General features: G+C 48.5%; 2 protein-coding genes across 3 annotated transcripts in view; one reads left to right on the top strand and one right to left on the bottom strand.

The window, feature by feature from the left end:
- Positions 1-4,434, bottom strand: part of DOCK4 (dedicator of cytokinesis 4) — a 407,978-nt gene extending 403,544 nt beyond the window's left edge. For both annotated transcript variants that reach the window (XM_040343815.1, XM_040343816.1), the window contains exon 1: positions 3,912-4,434. In XM_040343815.1, coding sequence (XP_040199749.1) covers positions 3,912-3,948 — 37 coding nt within the window. In that variant the 5' untranslated portion in view covers positions 3,949-4,434. The remainder of the gene's footprint in view (positions 1-3,911) is intronic.
- An 11,539-nt stretch (positions 4,435-15,973) lies between these two features.
- The window catches only part of ZNF277 (zinc finger protein 277), a 101,536-nt gene continuing 96,552 nt past the window's right edge, over positions 15,974-20,957 (top strand). The window contains exon 1 of the mRNA XM_040343813.1: positions 15,974-16,074. Coding sequence (XP_040199747.1) covers positions 16,047-16,074 — 28 coding nt within the window. The 5' untranslated portion in view covers positions 15,974-16,046. The remainder of the gene's footprint in view (positions 16,075-20,957) is intronic.

The following is a 20,957-nucleotide window of genomic DNA, read 5'->3' as shown; positions in this document are numbered from 1 at the left end:
AAAAAAAAAAAAAAAAAAAAAAATTACAGTTATCCAATTAGGTTAGATCATCTAATCAGATTGTAAGTGTCCGAAAAAAAAAATTAATAATAATAAATCTATATTTGTTAGAAATCTGATGGCAATGTTGCAGCTGGGTAAAAATAACCCAACTGCACTTATTTCTAAAGGAGGAATTTACCCAGACTGGCGCAGCCAATCAGCTTCTAGCGTTCATTTTTAAAGCTTAACTGAGCAAGCTAAAGCTGGAAGCCGATTGGTTACTATGCACAGCTGCTCCAGCTTTTGGAAACGTCCCCCTTTGCATTTACTGCAGCAGATACAAATACATCAGTAACTACATTGTATTGTTTCTGACAACAGCTGGATTTCAATAGCACTTAATGTAACAAAGTATTTATTTATCTAGTACTGCTAGCCAACACTATAATAAATACAAGTTATAGGAGATCACATTAAATCGAATACTTCATTTGCGGACAGAAAAAGGATACAAGAATTCAATTGCAATACTGCAAAGTATTTATTTATCTAGTACTGCCAGCCAACACTATAATAAATACAAGTTATTGAAGATCAGTTTAAATTGGATCCTTAATTTGTAGACAGCAGCTGGATAAAATAATTCAATAGCAGCGAATACTATAAAGTGTTTACTGTTAGCCAACCCTGGAACAGACACCAGTTATATGAGCAGGCCCTCCTATTCCTTCTGTATTGAACAGTATTGGAATTGTGCTGTCCCTCTTTATATTGTAAACTGTTGGCGCTATATAAATCCTGTGTATAATAATAATAGTAAATCAGTAATCCCATTCCAGATTTGTGTTATGGTGACCATACACAGTGCGACAAAGCGATTGAATCAGACATCAATCTCGCAAGACAAGAGTGACAGATTGGGATTGATTTACTGAAACTGGAGAGGGCAGAATGAAGTGCAGCTGTGCATGGTAGCCAATCAGCTTCTAACTTCAGCTTGTTCAGTTAAGTTTTAACAATAAAACCTGGAAGCTGATTGGTTTCTATGCAGCAGATTCCCCACCCCTCACTTTTAGTAAATCAACCCCACAGTGACAGCTTTGATGATTGGTTGTGGGAAAAAAAAAAAAAAGGGAGGATCAATAGTGTTTTCTTGCACCCTAAGCGATTCCTTTGGTTCACCACTTCCGATCGCTCAGGGGCACAAAAGGTGACCTGTGCTTCCGTCCGATCGACTTATGCATGTAATCAATCGAATTCATTGAGTCTCAAGGTACAGGAGTATAAAACAATAATCAAATTAGGTTTGATTGATTTATTTGGTTGATCGGTTTGTGGCGCTGTGTATGGCCACCATAGGATCATGAGAATAGCAGGTATTTACCACCAGCCAACAATGTAGCAGATACAAGTTGGAGTGGATGTTTACATTTTAGACAGCAGCTGGCTACAAAGGATGCCATTGGCCTCAACAGTGAGTATGTTATGTATAGTGTGTGTATGAGTGGAGGGGTCCCCTCAGATGCAGAATATTAAAGATAGTGGGTGTGAGTGGAGGGGTCCCCCCAGATGCAGTATGTTATGTATAGTGTGTGTATGAGTGGAGCCCCCCCAGATGCAGTATATTATGTATAGTGGGTGTATGAGTGGAGGTCCCCCCAGATGCAGTATGTTATGTATAGAGGGTGTACGAGTGGATGGGTCTCCCCCAGATGCAGTATATTATGTACAGTGGGTGTATGAGTGGAGGGGTCCCCAGATGCAGTATATTATGTACAGTGGGTGTATGAGTGGTTGGGTCCCCCCCAGATGCAGTATATTATGTACAGTGGGTGTATGAGTGGAGGGGTCCCCCCAGATGCAGCATATTATGTACAGTGGGTGTATGAGTGGATGGGTCCCCCCCAGATGCAGTATATTATGTACAGTGGGTGTATAAGTGGAGGGGTCCCCCCCAGATGCAGTATATTATGTATAGTATGAGTGGAGGCCCCCCCCTAGATGCAGTATATTATGTACAGTGGGTGTATGAGTGGAGGGGTCCCCCCAGATGCAGCATATTATGTACAGTGGGTGTATGAGTGGATGGGTCCCCCCCAGATGCAGTATATTATGTACAGTGGGTGTATAAGTGGAGGGGTCCCCCCCAGATGCAGTATATTATGTATAGTATGAGTGGAGGCCCCCCCCCTAGATGCAGTATATTATGTATAGTGGGTTGTATGAGTGGAGGGGTCCCCCCCAGATGCAGTATATTACGTATAGTGGGTGTGAGTGGAGGGGTCCCCCCCAGATGCAGTATATTATGTATAGTGGGTGTATGAGTGGAGGGGTCCCCCCAGATGCAGTATATTATGTATAGTGGGTGTATGAGTGGAGGGGTCCCCCCAGATGCAGTATATTATGTATAGTGAGTGTATAAGTGGAGGGGTCCCCCCCCTAGATGCAGTATATTATGTAGAGTATGAGTGGAGGGGTCCCCCCCAGATGCAGTATATTATGTATAGTGGGTTGTATGAGTGGAGGGGTCCCCCCAGATGCAGCATATTATATAGAGTGGGTGTGAGTGGAGGGGTCCCCCGAGATGCAATATATTATAGATCCCCCAGATGCAGTATATTATGTGTAGTGGGTGTATGAGTGGAGGGGACCCCCCAGATGCAGTACATTATGTATAGTAGGTGTATGTGAGTGGAGGGGTCCCACCAGATGCAGTATATTATGTATAGTAGGTGTATGAGTGGAGGGGTCCCTCCAGATGCAGTAAATTATAGATCCCCCAGATGCAGTATATTAGGTGTATGAGTGGAGGGGTCCCCCCATATGCAGTATAGTATAGCTCCCCCCAGATGCAGTATATCATGTATAGTAAGCATATGAGTGGAGGGGTCCCCCCATATGCAGTATAGTATAGCTCCCCCCAGATGCAGTATATCATGTATAGTAAGCATATGAGTGGAGGGGTCCCCCCATATGCAGTATAGTATAGATCCCCCCAGATGCAGTATATCATGTATAGTAGGCATATGAGTGGAGGGGTCCCACCAGATGCAGTATATTATGTATAGTAGGTGCATGAGTGGAGGGGTCCCCCCAGATGCAGTATATTATGTATAGTAGGTATATCAGTGAAGGGGTCCCCCCCCAGATGCAGTATATTATGTATAGTAGGTGTATGAGTGGAGGGGTCCCACCAGATGCAGTATATTATGTATAGTAGGTGCATGAGTGGAGGGGTCCCCCCAGATGCAGTATATTATGTATAGTAGGTGTATGAGTGGAGGGGTCCCCCCAGATGCAGTATATTATGTATAGTAGGTGTATGAGTGGTTGGGTCCCCCAAGATGCAGTATATTATGTATAGTAGGTATATGAGTGGAGGGGTCCCCCAAGATGCAGTATATTATAGATCCCCCAGATGCAGTATATTATGTATAGTAGGTGTATGAGTGGAGGGGTCCCCCCAGATGCAGTATATTGTGTATGAGTGGAGGGGTGCCCCCAGATGCAGTATATTATGTATAGTAGGTATATGAGTGGAGGGGTCCCCCCAGATGCAGTATATTATGTATAGTAGGTATATGAGTGAAGGGGTCCCCCAGATGCAGTATATTATGTATAGTAGGTGTATGAGTGGAGGGTCCCCCCAGATGCAGTATATTATGTATAGTAGGTATATCAGTGAAGGGGTCCCCCCAGATGCAGGTGTCTATGGAGATGGGGGGATCACTCTTTGTTGCCCCCTCTGCTCTTTGTTGATCTGTAGAAGAAAGTTGCCATAAGGATGGCTGATGCTGGCGATCCCTCATCATCAGATTCCAGCACTGGGCTGTCTATAGGATAGGATGGAATGGGATTTGATGGATCTCCCCCTCCCCCCTATAGAGGAGGATAGTCTATGGATGGAGATAGAATGGGGGATCACTCACCCACGCCGTACTTCTCGTGCTCCGTGGGTACCCACATGTCTCCAGTGTTGTGATGGCCGTGTTTGTGGATCAGGGGAAGACACACATCCCTCCTGGTGACAGAGCTCCTGTGTGGACTGCCTCCCTCCTCCTCCTCCTCCGTGCTGTCTTTGTGTACAAGCCCCCTCTGTGTGCTGCTGTCAGCGGAGCCGGGCTCTTCCCTCCAGTCCTGAGCGGTGCCAGGCGCGGGCACGGTGCCCTGAGTGTACCAATGCTGTGCAACTTGTGTGCCCCGTCACCCTCTGTGTCAGTGTGCCGCTTGCCCTGTGTAGCCACGAGCATGCGCCATAGGCACGCAGCTAGGACTCCGGCTGGCTCGCAGGCACTGGGCTCATTGTTCTGGTAACCAGGAGAAATGCAACGCTACAGGAACGGGCTGCAGGGCACGCCGCTGTACAGGACCCTCCGCTTCTCGTACTGCGCAGGCGCTCTCCTCGACTCTGCGCGCTCCCGACCTCCTGCTCTTGCTGCAAGGTAGATGCAGGAGAGACAGCCTAGGCGAGACACGTCACTTTTCAGAAACGCCCACCTTTTTGTTTTTTAACACCTTGAGCGCCAGCCGTTTTATCTCCTTTATTTAGCAGCGGCTTGCCATGGTCTGAAGTAAACCTCTAAACCGCTCCCCTTCTATAAAGCATTATTAACTTAGTCCTCTTAGGCTGCTCATGTCATAATATATATATATACATACATGCCCAGCATACAGTATCTCACAAAAGTGAGTACACCCCTCACATGTTTGTAAATATTTAATTATATATTTTCATGTGACAATATGGAATACATGACACTTTGCTACAATATAAAGTAGTAAGTCTACAATTTGTATAACAGTGTAAATTTGCTGTCCCCTCAAAATAACTCAACACAGCCATTAATGTCTAAACCACTGGCAACAAAAGTGAGTACACCCCTAAGTGAAAATGTCCAAATTGGGCCCAAAGTGTCAATATTTTGTGTGCCTACCTTAATTTCTCTAGCACTGCTTTTAACCCTCTTGGGCATGGAGTTCACCAGAGTTTCACAGGTTGTCACTGGAGTCCTCTTCCACTCCTTCATGATGACATCACGGAGTTGGTGGATGTTAGAGACCTTGTGCTCCTCCACCTTCCATTTGAGGATGCCTCACAGATGTTCAATAGGGTTTAGGTCTGGAGACATGCTTGGCCAGTCCATCACCTTTACCCTCACCTTCTTTAGCAAGGCAGTGGTCATCTTGGAGGTGTGTTTGGGGTCATTATCATGTTGGAATACTGCCCTGCGGACCGGTCTCTGAGGCTTGCCATGGTCTGAAATAAACCTCTAAACCGCTCCCCTTCTATAAAGCATTATTAACTTAGTCCTCTTAGGCTGCTCTTGTCATAATATATATACATACATGCACATACAGTATCTCACAAAAGTGAAAACACATACCCATTGCATATACAGAGCCCTGAATATGCATGTGCCGGTTCGTATGGCACTAGTAGTCCTTTTGAAGACAAAATAAGACTTTGGGCGAGATTGTCTTAGTAGATCTGCGGCGGCGTAACGTATCTCATTTAAGTTACGCCGCCGCAAGTTTTACGGGCAAGTGCTTGATTCACAAAGCACTTGCCTGTAAAGTTGCGGCGGCGTAGCGTAAATCCCCCGGCGCAAGCCCGCCTAATTCAAATGATCCGGGTAGGGGGCGTGGATCATTTAAATTAGGCTTGTTCCGGCGCCGAACGTACTGCGCATGTGCCGTCCCTGAAATTTCCCGACGTGCGTTGCGCTAAATGACGTCGCAAGGACGTCATTGGTTTCGACGTGAACGTAAATGGCGTCCAGCCCCATTCACGGACGAGTTACGCAAACGACGTAAAATTTTCAAATTGCGACGCGGGAACGACGGCCATACTTAACATTGGATACACCACCTAGGGGGCATGTTTATCTTTACGCCGCGTATCTCTTACGGAAACGGCGTAAATTTACTGTGACGGGCAAGCGTACGTTCATGAATCGGTGCAACTACTCATTAGCATATTCTACGCCGACCTCAATGGACGCGCCACCTAGCGGCCAGCGTAATTATTGCACCCTAAGATACGACTGCGCAGGCCGTCGTATCTTAGGCATGTTTAGGTGTATCTCAGTTTGAGAATACACTTAAACATACGACGGGCTTAGATTCGGAGTTACGTCGGCGTATCTACTGATACGCCGGCGTAACTCTTTGAGAATCTGCCCCCTTGTGTCTTCAGTAGGGATGAGCTTCGAGTTTGAGTCGAACCCATGTTCGACTTGAACTTCCGCTGTTTGACCGTTTGCCGAGTTTCGAACACTATGGGCCATTCGCGCCAAATTCGAGTGGCACGTCACGGCCCATAATTCACTGCGGCATCGCAGTGCATTGCTGGCTTATGATTGGCAAAGCATGCGCTATGACTCGCATGCTTTGGCCAATCACAGCGCAGAAAAAACGGAGAGCTATAATTGACCAAAGCCAGGGTGGCTTTGGCTAATTATGTCTCAGGGGGTTAGTACACGCCCCACTCTATATAAGGCCGGCTGCGTGGCGGCCTTGTGTAGTGTGTTGCGGTGGTGGTTAAAGACAGACAAAGAGAGAGAAAGAGACAGTGTCATTTAATTTGAGTTAGATAGAGCAGCAGGCGAGTCAGTTAGCTTCAGTTCCAGTGTGTAGAGGATATATATGCATCCCAGGTGTTGTATATATATTTATACACTGTATTCAGTTTAGCTAGATCCGTTCCTGTTATTCTATTCATAATATACTGACAGGCAGGCAGGTGATTGTGCTAGCTGCAGTATTTTCACTTAGTGTACTGTGTCCTTTGCACAGTGTGCCCCTAAAGCTTACCTGAATACAATTGCTGGTGTTCTCATACAAATACAGGTAGGGACCTGCAGTATTTTGATTTAGTGTCCTTTGCACATTGTGCACCTAAAGTTTACCTGAATACAATTGCTGGTGTTCTCATACAAATACAGGCAGGGACCTGCAGTATTTTGTTTTAGTGTCCTTTGCACATTGTGCACCTAAAGCTTACCTGCATACAATTGCCGGTGTTCTCATACAAATACAGACAGGGACCTGCAGTATTTTGCTTTAGTGTCCTTTGCACAGTGTGCACCTAAAGCTTACCTGAATACAATTGCCGGTGTTCTCATACAAATACAGGCAGGGACCTGTAATATTTTGATTTAGTGTCCTTTCCACAGTGTGCACCTAAAGCTTACCTGAATACAATTGCTGGTGTTCTCATACAAATACAGGCAGGGACCTGTAATATTTTGATTTAGTGTCCTTTGCACAGTGTGCACCTAAAGCTTACCTGCAAAGAATTGCTGGTGTTCTCATACAAATACAGACAGGGACCTGCAGTATTTTGATTTAGTGTGATGACGCTCTAGAGGCCGCAGACGAAGGAGAAACTTGTCTTCTAGTACTGCTGGACCTAAGCGCAGCTTTTGATACGGTTGACCACGAATTATTACTGACACGGCTAGTCGAAGTAGCCGGAGTTGCGGAATGTGATTTATCGTGGTTCTCCTCCTTCTTGGAAAACCGATCACAAATAGTGAAATTGGGCCCTTTCACCTCCGAAAAACGCACGGTGTCATGCGGAGTCCCCCAGGGATCCCCTCTGTCGTCTGTTCTTTTCAATATCTATCTCCGCCCTCTTTTTGAAATCATCAGCAACCAGAAGTTACTTTACCACTCTTATGCAGATGACACACAACTTTATTTTCGCATCTGCAACAGAAAGGATCATTATCTCGGACTGGAGAAATGCCTAATAGAAAATTGGATGACCAAGAGTTACCTTAAACTCAATGGCTCAAAAACAGGACTTCTCCTGTTTCGGGCCAATCGGAAGTTTCATCCCGCAACAACATGGATGCCCCCGCCCATTCTGGGTCAATCCATCACCCCCAGCACCAAAGTCAAAAGTCTCGGTGTCATCTTCGACACCTACATGACAACAATGGATGCACAAATAGGGTCAGTAGTCAGCGGATCGCACCATCTGTTGCGCCTCCTACGCAGACTCACTCCCTTTATCCCAAAAAAAGACATAGCAGTCGTGGTGGGGACACTTATCAACTCCAGACTGGACTATGCAAATGCCCTCTATCTTGGACTCCCAAAATACCAAATCACTCGTCTGCAAGTCGTTCAAAATATGGCCGCTTGACTTGTGACTGTGAAAAAACAATGGGAATCAATCTCACCTTCGTTGAGATCCCTTCATTGGCTCCCAGTAAAAGACAGAATCACTTTCAAAGCACTCTGTCTAACGCATAAGTGTGTTCTGGGAATTGCCCCCCAATATCTATGCGAGAAACGAAAAGCTCACAACACCAATCGCATTCTGCGATCCACCAACCAAAATCTACTCCAGATACCCAAAGCCAGATACAAGTCCAAAGGAGAACGAAGATTTGCGGTCCAAGGACCTCGACTATGGAACGCCCTTCCAACCGCCATCCGATTGGAGGTAAACCACCTGGCCTTCAGGAGAAAGATCAAGACCCACCTCTTCTGAGGGCCCAGGGAATAAATACCAAAGCGCCCAGAGGCGATTCAGTTCGCATGTGTTGCGCTATATAAGTTTCTCACTCACTCACTCAGTGTCCTTTGCACAGTGTGCACCTAAAGCTTACCTGCATACAATTGCTGTTGTTCTCATACAAATACAGGCAGGGACCTGCAGTATTTTGATTTAGTGTCCTTTGCACAGTGTGCACCTAAGGCTACAATACAATTGCTGGTGTTCTCATACTAATACCACAGGCAGGGATCTGCAAGTATTGTCAGTTAGTGTACCATGTCCTCTGCACAGTGTGCACCTAAAGCTACCTGAATACAATTGCTGGTGTTCTCATACTAATACCACAGGCAGGGATTTGCAAGTATTTTCACTTGGTGTACTGTGTCCTCTGCACAGTGTGCACCTAAAGCTACCTGACTACATTTGCTGGTATTCTCATACTAATACCACAGGCAGGGATCGGCAAGTATTGTCAGTTAGTGTACTGTGTCCTTTGCACAGTGTGCACCTAAAGCTACCTGACTACAGTTGCTGGGGTTCTCATACTAATACCACAGGCAGGGATCTGCCAGTATTGTCAGTTAGTGTACTGTGTCCTTTGCACAGTGTGCACCTAAAGCTTACCTGCATACAATTGCTGGTATTCTCATACAAATACAGGCAGGGACCTGCAGTATTTTGATTTAGTGTCCTTTGCACAGTGTGCACCTAAAGCTACCTGACTACAATTGCTGGTGTTCTCATACTAATACCACAGGCAGGGATCTGCAGGTATTTTCACTTGTGTTTGACCCTCGGCCTGTTCCTGGACTACTCTACTGCCTGATGCCAATCTGCAACCACTCTTGATTGATCCCTTGGCTTGTTTACTGACCACGCTGCCGTTTCAACCTTCGGCCTACTAAGTTACCTTGGCGGTGCCTAGGGGGTGTAATTGTTAGAACAGCGGTAGTGAGCGAAGGTCCAGATAGCCAATAAAAGGTTTTCAATGCTTTATTGTCCGGGCCAAACACGGCCAACATCAACATGTATTGGGAAGGTCAAGGTTGATGAAGGAAATAGAAGAGAACATTGCGGTATCAGGCCTGGATATTAAATGGAGCAGTCAATACTGCTCTGTATAGTACCAATTTTTGTAACTCGTCGCCACTCTACTTGGAGTGGGTGAAGTGCCCCGGACAGACCCCCACAATAGGCCTGGCAGCTGAAGCGTCACTCTGAACTAGCTGGGAGGAACAGGTCTCTCTCACAGACCTAGCTCTAGGGCCTCTGCCACAGGCCAATTTCAATAAAGGACTTAGGTGAATAAAGAGAGCGAATCCTCTCAGTTGACTTTTCCTATATAGGCCCCCGGATGACAGCAAGCATACCTGTCAGTGGTCCGGACGCCCGATCCCAGACTGGGATTCTCTCAACAGGTCATGGAACCCAGTGAAACACTGGGGTCCCTTTTCTCCTCAGGATGAGGTTCGATGCAGCTTTGGCCAGGTGGGCCGCGCTGGCAGGGTCCATGGATGCGCGTACCCTGAAGGTGGATACCGCACCTGGAACGCCAACTGCCGGCAAGGGGTGGTATTAACCACAGACTGACCCAGTGGACATTTCTGGGATGACAGAAGTCCCAAATTTAGACAACCCACGAATGGGAGCAAAGTAACTCTCCCATTCCCACTAACTTTAGCGTAGTGCCCATGCTGAAAGCAAGGGGGCGCTACATACTCCCCCCACTTGAAATGACACTGTCCCCAGTGTCCTAAAGCATTCGAGTCCGAATGCTGACCTGATACCTGCCCAAAAAAAATAGAAAAAGGGGGAAAAGAAGGACAGAATTCACACATGGTAATACAATTCTTAAAATGGCCTAATACATACAAAATACATAACCCTGCTATCTATCTGCCCATTCTCCGCAGTGTTTGATAGCAGGTGGGTCCAGAAGAAATCCTGTATATAGGAGAAAAAAAAAACACAAAAAGCATACAGGATGTACAATATACTCTCTAATATTTACAACCTCTGAAGTTTGGATTAAGGCTGTATGCTCAAGCCTGAACGCAAAGTCTCCTCCCCCAAAGAGCTCTAAACTGTAAGTGCTGTGGAAGATACTCTGTGCAAGAATTATCAAAGCAAAAATAGCAGCAAAGGGAAGTGAATACAAAAATAGTTCTTTCTCTTGGTGGAATGTTCCAAAGCTGCTCAAAGAAAATTGGCAAAGTCCCCACTCTAACTGACTGATCCCAAACCCCTTTCAAGAGTTCTGCACAACAGTTTATGTGATTCTGGAGAAGTAGGGGGGAAAAGGGGAAACTGTGAAGAAGATTTAAATGGAGGGGGGGGCATACTTGTCCGTAACTTTCCCCTTTCTTGGGTGAGCACCCAGATTAGGCAGCTCGCCTAATCATACACAGGGCCCGGCAACGGAACATCGGTACCCCGCACAGGACAGCATGTCCCGGGTTGGAGGAAGGGTGAGTCTAGTTTAAAAGGAAAACACACAACGGGCTCACCTGCTCCTCAAGGCAAACATGGGCCACTGGGCCCGCAGGATGCGCCCTGAGCCGGGCGCTTCTTCCTCCTTCTTCTCCTGGAGCCCCAACATCCACCGTAGCCCTGTTGCTCAGGGAATTGCGGCTCGAATAGATAGTCAGGAAGATCGCCACCATCCATCTGGGAGCCTTCTGACCAACGATCAAGGTCCAAAGAATCTTCTGCTCCAGCGGGAAGGTAAGTTGACAGGGCAGTGGCTGGATTAGATTGGATGATCCTCCGTATCTCCCCCCAGTCGATCGGTTTGGGAGATGTATCTCCGGCAGGCACGCATCGTATGGAAGCCGCGCCAGCCGAGGTGGTCTCATGAGTGGTCTCGGTCTGTAAGCAGGCCGCGTGGACCATGAAGTCGCTCAGTTCCCCCATCCCATCCAACGGGCTCACCTCTTGGGGGTAAATGATCCTGGCAACCGGTAGTGGAACTTTAGTGGACGAGGCGAAGGGAACAACACTCAGCTCCTGGACTTCGGATCCTCCTTCAGCCGGAGTAATGGGCTCCGGCCACGCGGTCTCTACCTCCATGGTGATGGCCCTGGAGGACCTGTTCACATGATTGTCCCGCGGGGGTCCGACCACTGGTATGGTCACAAACAATGGAGCCCGGCATCGCTGGCATTGGCCAAAGGGCAGGAGGCGGACAGCCAGCTCTTCACATCTGGGGCACAAGAGGCCCAACATCTCTGTCCCCTTGGAAGACAACAAGACAAACTGTCCCGCCGTGGACAGCCAAATGCCCGTATCCGTCACGGGCACTCCGAGCTCTGCAGGCTCAGAGGGCAGCCTCGGTGTAGTCACGGGGCATCTTAGGGCAGCTGAGGCCTTCGAAGTTTCGGACATCTCTCCGGCAGTGATCCGTCAAGGTTGATGAAGGAAAGAGAAGAGAACATTGCGGTATCAGGCCTGGATATTAAATGGAGCAGTCAATACTGCTCTGTATAGTACCAATTTTTGTAACTCGTCGCCACTCTACTTGGAGTGGGTGAAGTGCCCCCGGACAGACCCCCACAATAGGCCTGGCAGCCGAAGCGTCACTCTGAACTAGCTGGGAGGAACAGGTCTCTCTCACAGACCCGGCTCTAGGGCCTCTGCCAAAGGCCAATTTCAATAAAGGACTTAGGTGAATAAAGACAGCGAATCCTCCCAGTTGACTTTTCCTATATAGGCCCCCAGATGACAGCAAGCATACCTGTCAGTGGTCCGGACGCCCAATCCCAGACTGGGATTCTCTCAACAGGTCATGGAATCCAGTGAAACACTGGGGTCCCTTTTCTCCTCAGGATGAGGTTCGATGCAGCTTTCAGCTTTGGTCAGGTGGGCCGCGCTGGCGGGGTCCATGGATGCGCGTACCCTGAAGGTGGATACCGCACCTGGAACGGGGACCCCGCAAAGATTTTTCAACACATGACCCCTGTCACAGATATACTCTCCCCCAGCATGCCCCGCAAGGGAAAACTCCTCCAATTGGCTTTTGGGGAAAACTTGCTCTGCCAGAACCCCTCTGGCGCCAACTGCCGGCAAGGGGTGGTATTGCACCCCTTGACCACAGACTGACCCAGTGGACATTTCTGGGATGACAGAAGTCCCAAATTTAGACAAACCACAAATGGGAGCAAAGTAACTCTCCCATTCCCACTAATTTTAGCGTAGTGCCCATGCTGAAAGCAAGGGGGCTCTACATATACATCCCAGCCTTGTGCAGCTACATCTCTGCATCTAGGAGGCAACAGTGCTGGTCGTGGACACGGTGCATCCTCATCAGCAAGTGGCCGTGGGACACATGCCAAAGACTTGGTAGAGTGGACGACCAAGCTGTCCTCATCCTCCTCATTTTCTTTCACCCAGGCTCAGGGTAATTTATCTGGCAAAGCAGCTGCCAATGCGGCCTTCTCCCTCTGCTCAATGGCATCAGTCACTCCTTCCCAAGCCCCACCATGTCCTCCTGAGGAGTCCCCCGAACTGTTTGACCACAGTGTTTGGAACATGCTGCAGGAAGATGCGCAGCATTTTGAAGGCTCCCATGATGGTACCCAGCTAGAGGAAGGCAGTAATGTGAACCCAGAGAGAGGGGGTGCCCAAGAAGGACAACAATCTGGCAGTCATGTAGAATGTGTTTTTCATCCCTGGTCACCTGCAAAAAAAATTGTGTTTTTAGTGGGTTTCCAATATACAGTACTATAATGGAAGATGCATTTTTCAAACAGGATAATAAAAATGCATCAAGCAGGACTTTTCAAGAATGCAGATCAAAGATGTTTTATGCATTAAGATAAAAAGCCTTCTGTGTGCAGCAGCCCCTCTCAGCCCCCCCAATACTTACCTGAGGTCCATTTAGATCCAGCGATGTTGCAGGAGTGTCTCGGCTGCCTGGGACTCATCCCCTCATTGATTGAGAGCGCAGTGCAGTGTCATTGGCTCCCGCTGCTCTCAAAGTCAGTCAGCCAATGAGTAGAGAAAGGGGGCAGGGTGGGGCTGGGCCGCGGCTCCGTGTCTGAGTGTATACAGGGAGCTTTAACTTGCTTTAACTGCTTTAACTTTTTTGAAGGGTTCATGTGCTTACATCAGCTTCTCAAAGTAGCCACTTACCTAATCTTCTGGAGTCCCCCGCATACACTGTCAACTCCAACTCTCCTGCATATGCCCCCATAGCAAGTTGAGTGCTATGGGGGCAAACGCTGCAGAGCTGGGCTGTGTGGGTTTTATAGACACACACAGCATGGCTTGGCCCCGCCCCCAATCCCTCCTCACAGGATTTGACTGACAGCAGCAGGAGCCAATGGCTCCCACGGCTCTCAGTCTGTCCTGTGAGAACAGAAAGAGAGAGCAGCACTGCTTAGGCTAGTGTTTAGGTAGAGAGGGAGTGAAGAACACCTGGAAAGGTTACTTACCTTAACGCAGAGAATTTATTAGGGTAAAAAAAAACGTTTGATTTTAGAACCATTTTAACCCAGTCATTTGGGTAAACTAAAAACTTGGAATTCCCCACTCATCATCTATTGGAACTGTGGAGGCCACCACAACCAGAAGCAGATATACATTTCTTTCCCCCATTTCGGCAAGCTGGTATTATAGTGACAAGCTCAGACATTATGCCCATATAGGGCATACTGGCTAAAGGAGGCAGTGTGCCCACTCTGCATCAGTATACCTAGAAGAGCAGGGCAAACTCTAAGGGCCCATTTACTGCTATTACTGTATGTAGCGCCAACCACTACAGTGATTTTTAGCCCTCTGGATATCAGTTATGAACACCTACATCAAGCCCAGCAAGCTCAGTGTAAGTATGTACTAAAGAACATACCTAGAGTTCCACTTATATGACAGAGGGGAGTTATCAGTGAATGGGTTAATATACAAAGGAAATTGGGACATGGTGGGGAATGTAACAGGATCTTCTTGTGTGAAATGGTTTAATATAATTCAGGTATCTGGGGAGTGGCTGGTGATGAAAGGGTTAATAGAACGTAGCGCTAATCGTGACCAAAGGGTTAATGGAAGTGAAGCTGTGTAATAAAGTAACAGTAAACAAGATGGGGAGATTTTTAGTTATGACATGGTTTGCCAAATGGGAGCTGGTAGCAATGAAGATGTTAATAGAAGGATACATGCCAGGAATAAAGAGGTTAAAAATGAGGAGCTGTTAATAAGAAGACCCACTGACAATCAAAGGGTTAATTGAACTGGAAGCCTTCTGAATCTAAACGGTTAATTTAGGCAGTTTACTGGGGAGCAATCAAAGGGTTAATAGAGTTACTCCTGCCGATAAACAGTCTGGAAATCATAGAATGGGGAAGTACCCTGTGATCAATGGGTTAATAATAGGGCGAGCTGCTAGCAATGAAAGTGTTAAAAAAAAACTGGCAACATTTGTTCACTCAGTAAGACCCCTTTCACACTGGGGCCATGGCCACGATGACGCTAAAGTGCGGCTCGTTTTAGCTGCGCTTTACTGCCTTTAACCCAAAAATAGGGTTAAAGGCGATCGTATTGCGGCATTTCCAAAATGCTTTTCAGTCGCTTTGTAAGCACTGTCCATTAATTCCATTGGGCAGGGGCGTTTTGGGAGCGCTAAATAAAGCGCTCCCAAACCGCCCTAAAGATGCTGCTTGCAGGACTTTTCCTAACGTCCTGACAGCGCACCACCCCAGTGTGAAAAGACGCACTGAAATGAATGGGAGGTGCTTTTCAGGCGCTATTTAGAGGCTATTTCTAGCGCTAAAACACCTGAAAACCGCTTCAGTGTGAAAGGGGTCCTAGGAATGGAACGGGGGCTGTTGGCAATGAAGGGGTTAAAATAAGTACGCCCGCTGGCAGTGAGGGGTTGCTACAACGACATTTGCTAACAATGAAAAGAAAATAACTTATCCTGGTAGCAAAAGGGGTTTCTTCAAGGACATCAGCCAGAAACGTAGGGGTTAATACAAGAACATCAGCCAGCAACGAAAGGGTTAATACAAGGACACCTGCTGGGAATGAAAGGGTTAATACAAGGATATCTGCTGGAAATGAAAGGGTTAATACAAGGACGACTACTGGGAATAAAGTGTTACTACAAGGACATTTGCTGGGCATGAACGGGTTAATACAAGGACGACTACTGGGAATGAAGTGTTACTACAAGGACATTTGCTGGGAATGAAAGGGTTAATACAAGGACGACTACTGGGAATGAAGTGTTAATACAAGGATGCCTGCTGGGAATGAAAGGGTTAATACAACGAAGTCTACTGGAAATGAATTGTTACTACAAAGCCATTTGCTGGGAATGATGGAGTTGATTCAAAAAAGGACCCCTGCCGGCAACACAAGGAAATCTACACGATAGATAGTAGGGGAGCTATCGGCAATGAAAGGTTTCATAGCATAAGAGCTTCCAGCGATGAAGGGGTGGAAACAGAAGGGCGGTGCTGTGAGTAGGTGACCCCGCCCACGTATTGTAGGGAGGCGGTTCTGCCTCTGCTGTCGTCCCGTGCCATCGCTGGACCCGCCCACTCCCGGAAGTGGTGACAGCATGGCCGGGGCTGGCGGAGTAAAGGAAGGTATTATGTGTGTTTTTACCTATTATGAGTTCGGCCAGCACAGGAGGACTCCCGTCTGTCCATACGTGCCCATGGCTATGATTTGTGGGCAGAGGAAGGCTGTCTGTGAATGTTATGACACGCGAGGACTGAGCCGTGTACTCACATGGGGCAGATAACAGAAGTGTGCTGTCTGAGGGTCATTCCACTGTCCGGTGTAGTTGGGTACATGGGGGTCACTCTACATTCCCTGTGCAGACACTCCCCGGGCATGGGGGTCACTCTACATTCCCAGTGCAGACACTCCCCGGGCATGGGGGTCACTCTACATTCCCAGTGCAGACACTCCCCGGGCATGGGGGTCACTCTACATTCCCAGTGCAGACACTCCCCGGGCATGGGGGTCACTCTACATTCCCTGTGCAGACACTCCCCGGGCATGGGGGTCACTCTACATTCCCAGTGCAGACACTCCCCGGGCATGGGGGTCACTCTACATTCCCAGTGCAGACACTCCCCGGGCATGGGGGTCACTCTACATTCCCAGTGCAGACACTCCCCGGGCATGGGGGTCACTCTACATTCCCTGTGCAGACACTCCCCGGGCATGGGGGTCACTCTACATTCCCAGTGCAGACACTCCCCGGGCATGGGGGTCACTCTACATTCCCAGTGCAGACACTCCCCGGGCATGGGGGTCACTCTACATTCCCTGTGCAGACACTCCCCGGGCATGGGGGTCACTCTACATTCCCTGTGCAGACACTCCCCGGGCATGGGGGTCACTCTACATTCCCAGTGCAGACACTCCCCGGGCATGGGGGTCACTCTACATTCCCAGTGCAGACACTCCCCGGGCATGGGGGTCACTCTACATTCCCTGTGCAGACACTCCCCGGGCATGGGGGTCACTCTACATTCCCAGTGCAGACACTCCCCGGGCATGGGGGTCACTCTACATTCCCTGTGCAGACACTCCCCGGGCATGGGGGTCACTCTACATTCCCAGTGCAGACACTCCCCGGGCATGGGGGTCACTCTACATTCCCAGTGCAGACACTCCCCGGGCATGGGGGTCACTCTACATTCCCAGTGCAGACACTCCCCGGGCATGGGGGTCACTCTACATTCCCAGTGCAGACACTCCCCGGGCATGGGGGTCACTCTACATTCCCTGTGCAGACACTCCCCGGCCGGGTTACAAACCAGATACGTTCTGGAGGTTTGATCTTCTAAAGCCTCAAATCCCCCCCAACCCCACGAAAAGTCAGCGGATACAAATAGTGGAGCTGCCGAATTTTAATGTATGGAATTAAATATGCGGTCTGTTCTCAAGTCAATGTGCCCGCCAGGAAGCTGACACTGCACAGCGCCAATCACAGGTAGTGAGACATTTCCTGATCTTTGCAGCCAGCCCCAGATTGGGAAACCTCACTACCTGTGATTAGCGCTGCAGAGTGTCAGCTTCCTGGCAGACACATTGACTTGCGAACACGCCTGAGCTCATCCTTCATGTACACTTACCTGTCCAGGGATCCCGAGATGTCGGCAACCCAGCCGATCTCCGGATTGGCTGTCGCCATTGCCAGTAAGGGAACCTGGCAGTGAAGCCTTTTTGGCCTCACAGCCGGTTCCCTACTGCACATGCACGAAGCGGACTGCGCTTTCTAATTGGTCCGGCAGCGGAGGAAGGAGTCGTAGCATTTTTGGGTGGTGCTCTGGTTTGAAGTGACGTTAAAGGCTGCCTTTTTTTTACCTTGATGCATTCTATGTATTATGGTAAAAAAAAAACGTTCTGTTTTGTAGGAGCCTCTCCTATAGGCTGCATTCACACCTCAGCGTTTCGTATCGCAGGGAAAACTGCCACGATTGTGCCCCACGATTTCAAAGCACCGAGGTGTGAATGACAAATCGCAGAACGCACATTTGAAATGCCATTTTTTTTTAATGGCACCTAAAATTGCAGTGTGGTTCTGTTCCGATTGTCGTGCAATCATGGCAACCTGCATTGCGTGGAGCATATCGCCCCAAAAGTAGCTACTGAACATTTTTTGGGCGACAAGCTTCACGCGGCGTGGGTTGCCGCTAATGCAACGTGATATATCGCACCAGAACCGCACTGCAATTTTAGGTGCTTTTCAAAAGAATGGCATCTCAAATGTGCATTCTGTGATTTGTCATTCACACCTTGGCGCTTTGAAATCGTGGGCAGAATCACGGTGAAACTGCCCACGAATCAAAACGCTGAAGTGGGAATGCAGCCTTTTTTCTATCTGAGCCAGCAATGAGCACAAGAGCAACAACTCTCGCCGCTGTCTCATTCCTCATTGGGCAGTCATTGTCTCCTGCTGCTGTCAATCAAATGCTGTGATGAGTGAGTGCTGGGCCTCCCGATCTGTGTCAATAGACGCAGACAGGGTGGCTCAAGAGCGAGCACACACGGGTGCCTCTATGGAAAGCTGGCGAGGGCACTCGCTGAAGAGGAGGGGCCTGGAGCACCCGCGGGAGAACCCCAGAAAAGTAGAATCTGGTCTACTCTGTGCAAAACTTTTGCACAGAGCAGGCAAGTCTACCATGTTTGTTATTTAGTTAAAACAAAAAACAAAGGTTTAATATCATCTGAAGTTGAATCTATACCGTATTTGCCGGCGTATAAGACTGGGCATATAAGATGACCCCCTAATTTTCCAGGAAAAATGTTGGTTTTGGGATATACTCGCCATATAAGACTACCCCCCTTCCTACTAGTCTTTCTGGAAGCTGAGGGGTAGCCAGAACAACCGCTGACAGAAACAACCGCTGACAGAAACAGGCTTTTTTTAAATCTCACTGTGCCATTACATGCCCCACTGTGCCATTACATTACATGCCCCACTGTGCCATTACATTACATGCCCCACTGTGCCATTACATTACATGCCTCACTGTGCCATTACATGCCCCACTGTGCCATCACTTGCCCCCACTGTGCCATTACATTACATACCTCACTGTGCCATTACATTACATGCCTCACTGTGCCATTACATTACATACCTCACTGTGCCATTACATTACATACCTCACTGTGCCATTACATGCCCCACTGTGCCATTACATTACATGCCTCACTGTGCCATTACATGCCTCACTGTGCCATTACATGCCTCACTGTGCCATTACATTACATACCTCACTGTGCCATTACATGCCCCACTGTGCCATTACATGCCTCACTGTGCCATTACATTACATGCCTCACTGTGCCATTACATTACATGCCTCACTGTGCCATTACATTACATGCCTCACTGTGCCATTACATTACATGCCTCACTGTGCCATTACATTACATGCCTCACTGTGCCATTACATCACTTGCCCCCACTGTGCCATCACTTGCCCCCACTGTGCCATCACTCACGGTTTTTTGATTCTGACAAGCCGATGACAGTCTCCGTGCTGTGAACGTCCATGATTTAAAAGCCGCGCCGCCTTTTCAGACTGTTCTGTGATAGGCGGAACACATATTTTCCCTGTTCGTCTTTCAGGACAGGTACTGTAGAGAGACACAGGCTCCTCCCCTCACAGGAAACACCGCCTTCCAATTAAGAATTTAAGCCTCATCCTCCCTCAGCTCCTCAGTTTATGGTGTTTCCTCCGGAGGGGAGACACCGCTTGGGGCCAAGGGCCAGACAGCTGGGGAAGCTGAGGCCAGTATTCCTGAGAGGGGGGACCTGTTCTCCCTGGGATCAGGGCTATTTTTTAAGTGCATGGCGTCCTGGTTGACTGGGGAAGTCACTTACCCAGGACATCGCCGTGTAGCGTCCCGCGGACATTCCTGGGGTGGATTCAGCCGCGGAGGCCTATTTACTAATCGCACAGGGGTGGCGCTGCAGGCGGGGTGCACGCTCCCTGTGAGAATTCACAGTCGGCCAGGAAGCTGGGCCGGACCGGAGGACGAGTGACGTCAGTTCCGGGGGGGGGCGGGCACTTCCGCCGGATACGCGTCATTGGTCCCGGACGCTGCAGTGTAAAAAGGCCTGACGCTGGGCTGGTGCGGCCTCTCTCTTCTCAGCCGTAGGGTCGGCGTTTTTTCAGGCAGTCGCGACCAAATTCCTCAGCGAGATGTCGGAAGCAGAGGCTTCCCGTGCACCTCCGGATGACGACAGCACCAGCCACTCTAAGGTAAGGAGAACCCTGGGGTGGTGTTCCCTTATCATGTTGTACAGCTTCACTGGTGATTTTTTTGTTTTCTTCTCCTGGTGGTCAGAGAGTTTGTTAGTGTAGTGTGTCTGGAACCCTGGTGGTGGTTGGTCCTAGAACACTCCTGGTGGTTACCTGTGTTATGCGCTGGTCTCTCTTTTAATCTAGCCTCCACTTTCTTCTGTGTTTTTCAGAAATCCACAGAAAAATCAGCCCACAGCAGGAAGAAATGCCCTTCCTGCAGATCTTCACTTAGTGAGAGTTGGAACAAAGCACTTTGCAGGAGATGTATTGAGGGGCTGGTTAAAGAAAGGGAGGCAGAGCAGGCATCTGAATTAGCAGCTTCTATGAAAGAGCTTTCTGGCACCTTTCAATCGTTTAAAGATATTTTTGCTAATTTTCAATTGCCCCAAAGCAGCCCTTCTGTATCGCAACAGGTAATTCCACCGAATCCTGAGGTTCTTCCCTCTGGGAGTAGAGAGAAACCTGCGGATATCAGAGAGGATGCTGAGGAGGAGCAAGACAGTGCCGCTTCTAGCTCCCAAGAGGAGTCAGATAGTGAGAAGACAGAGGCAGGGCCCTCAAAAGTCTCTCGCTACAAGCTTTCCCTTGAAGAGGTGGAAGAGTTATTGGAAACTATCCACGCTACTTTAGGGATAGTTGAGGAGAAAAAGACACTGTCACTCCATGACCAGATGTACAGTGGTTTGGGAGAACAA

This window comes from Rana temporaria, chromosome 3 (genome assembly GCF_905171775.1).
Source record: "Rana temporaria chromosome 3, aRanTem1.1, whole genome shotgun sequence".
In the NCBI taxonomy this organism is placed as follows: Eukaryota; Metazoa; Chordata; class Amphibia; order Anura; family Ranidae; genus Rana; species Rana temporaria.
This window is presented reverse-complemented; position numbering and strand designations above follow the sequence as displayed.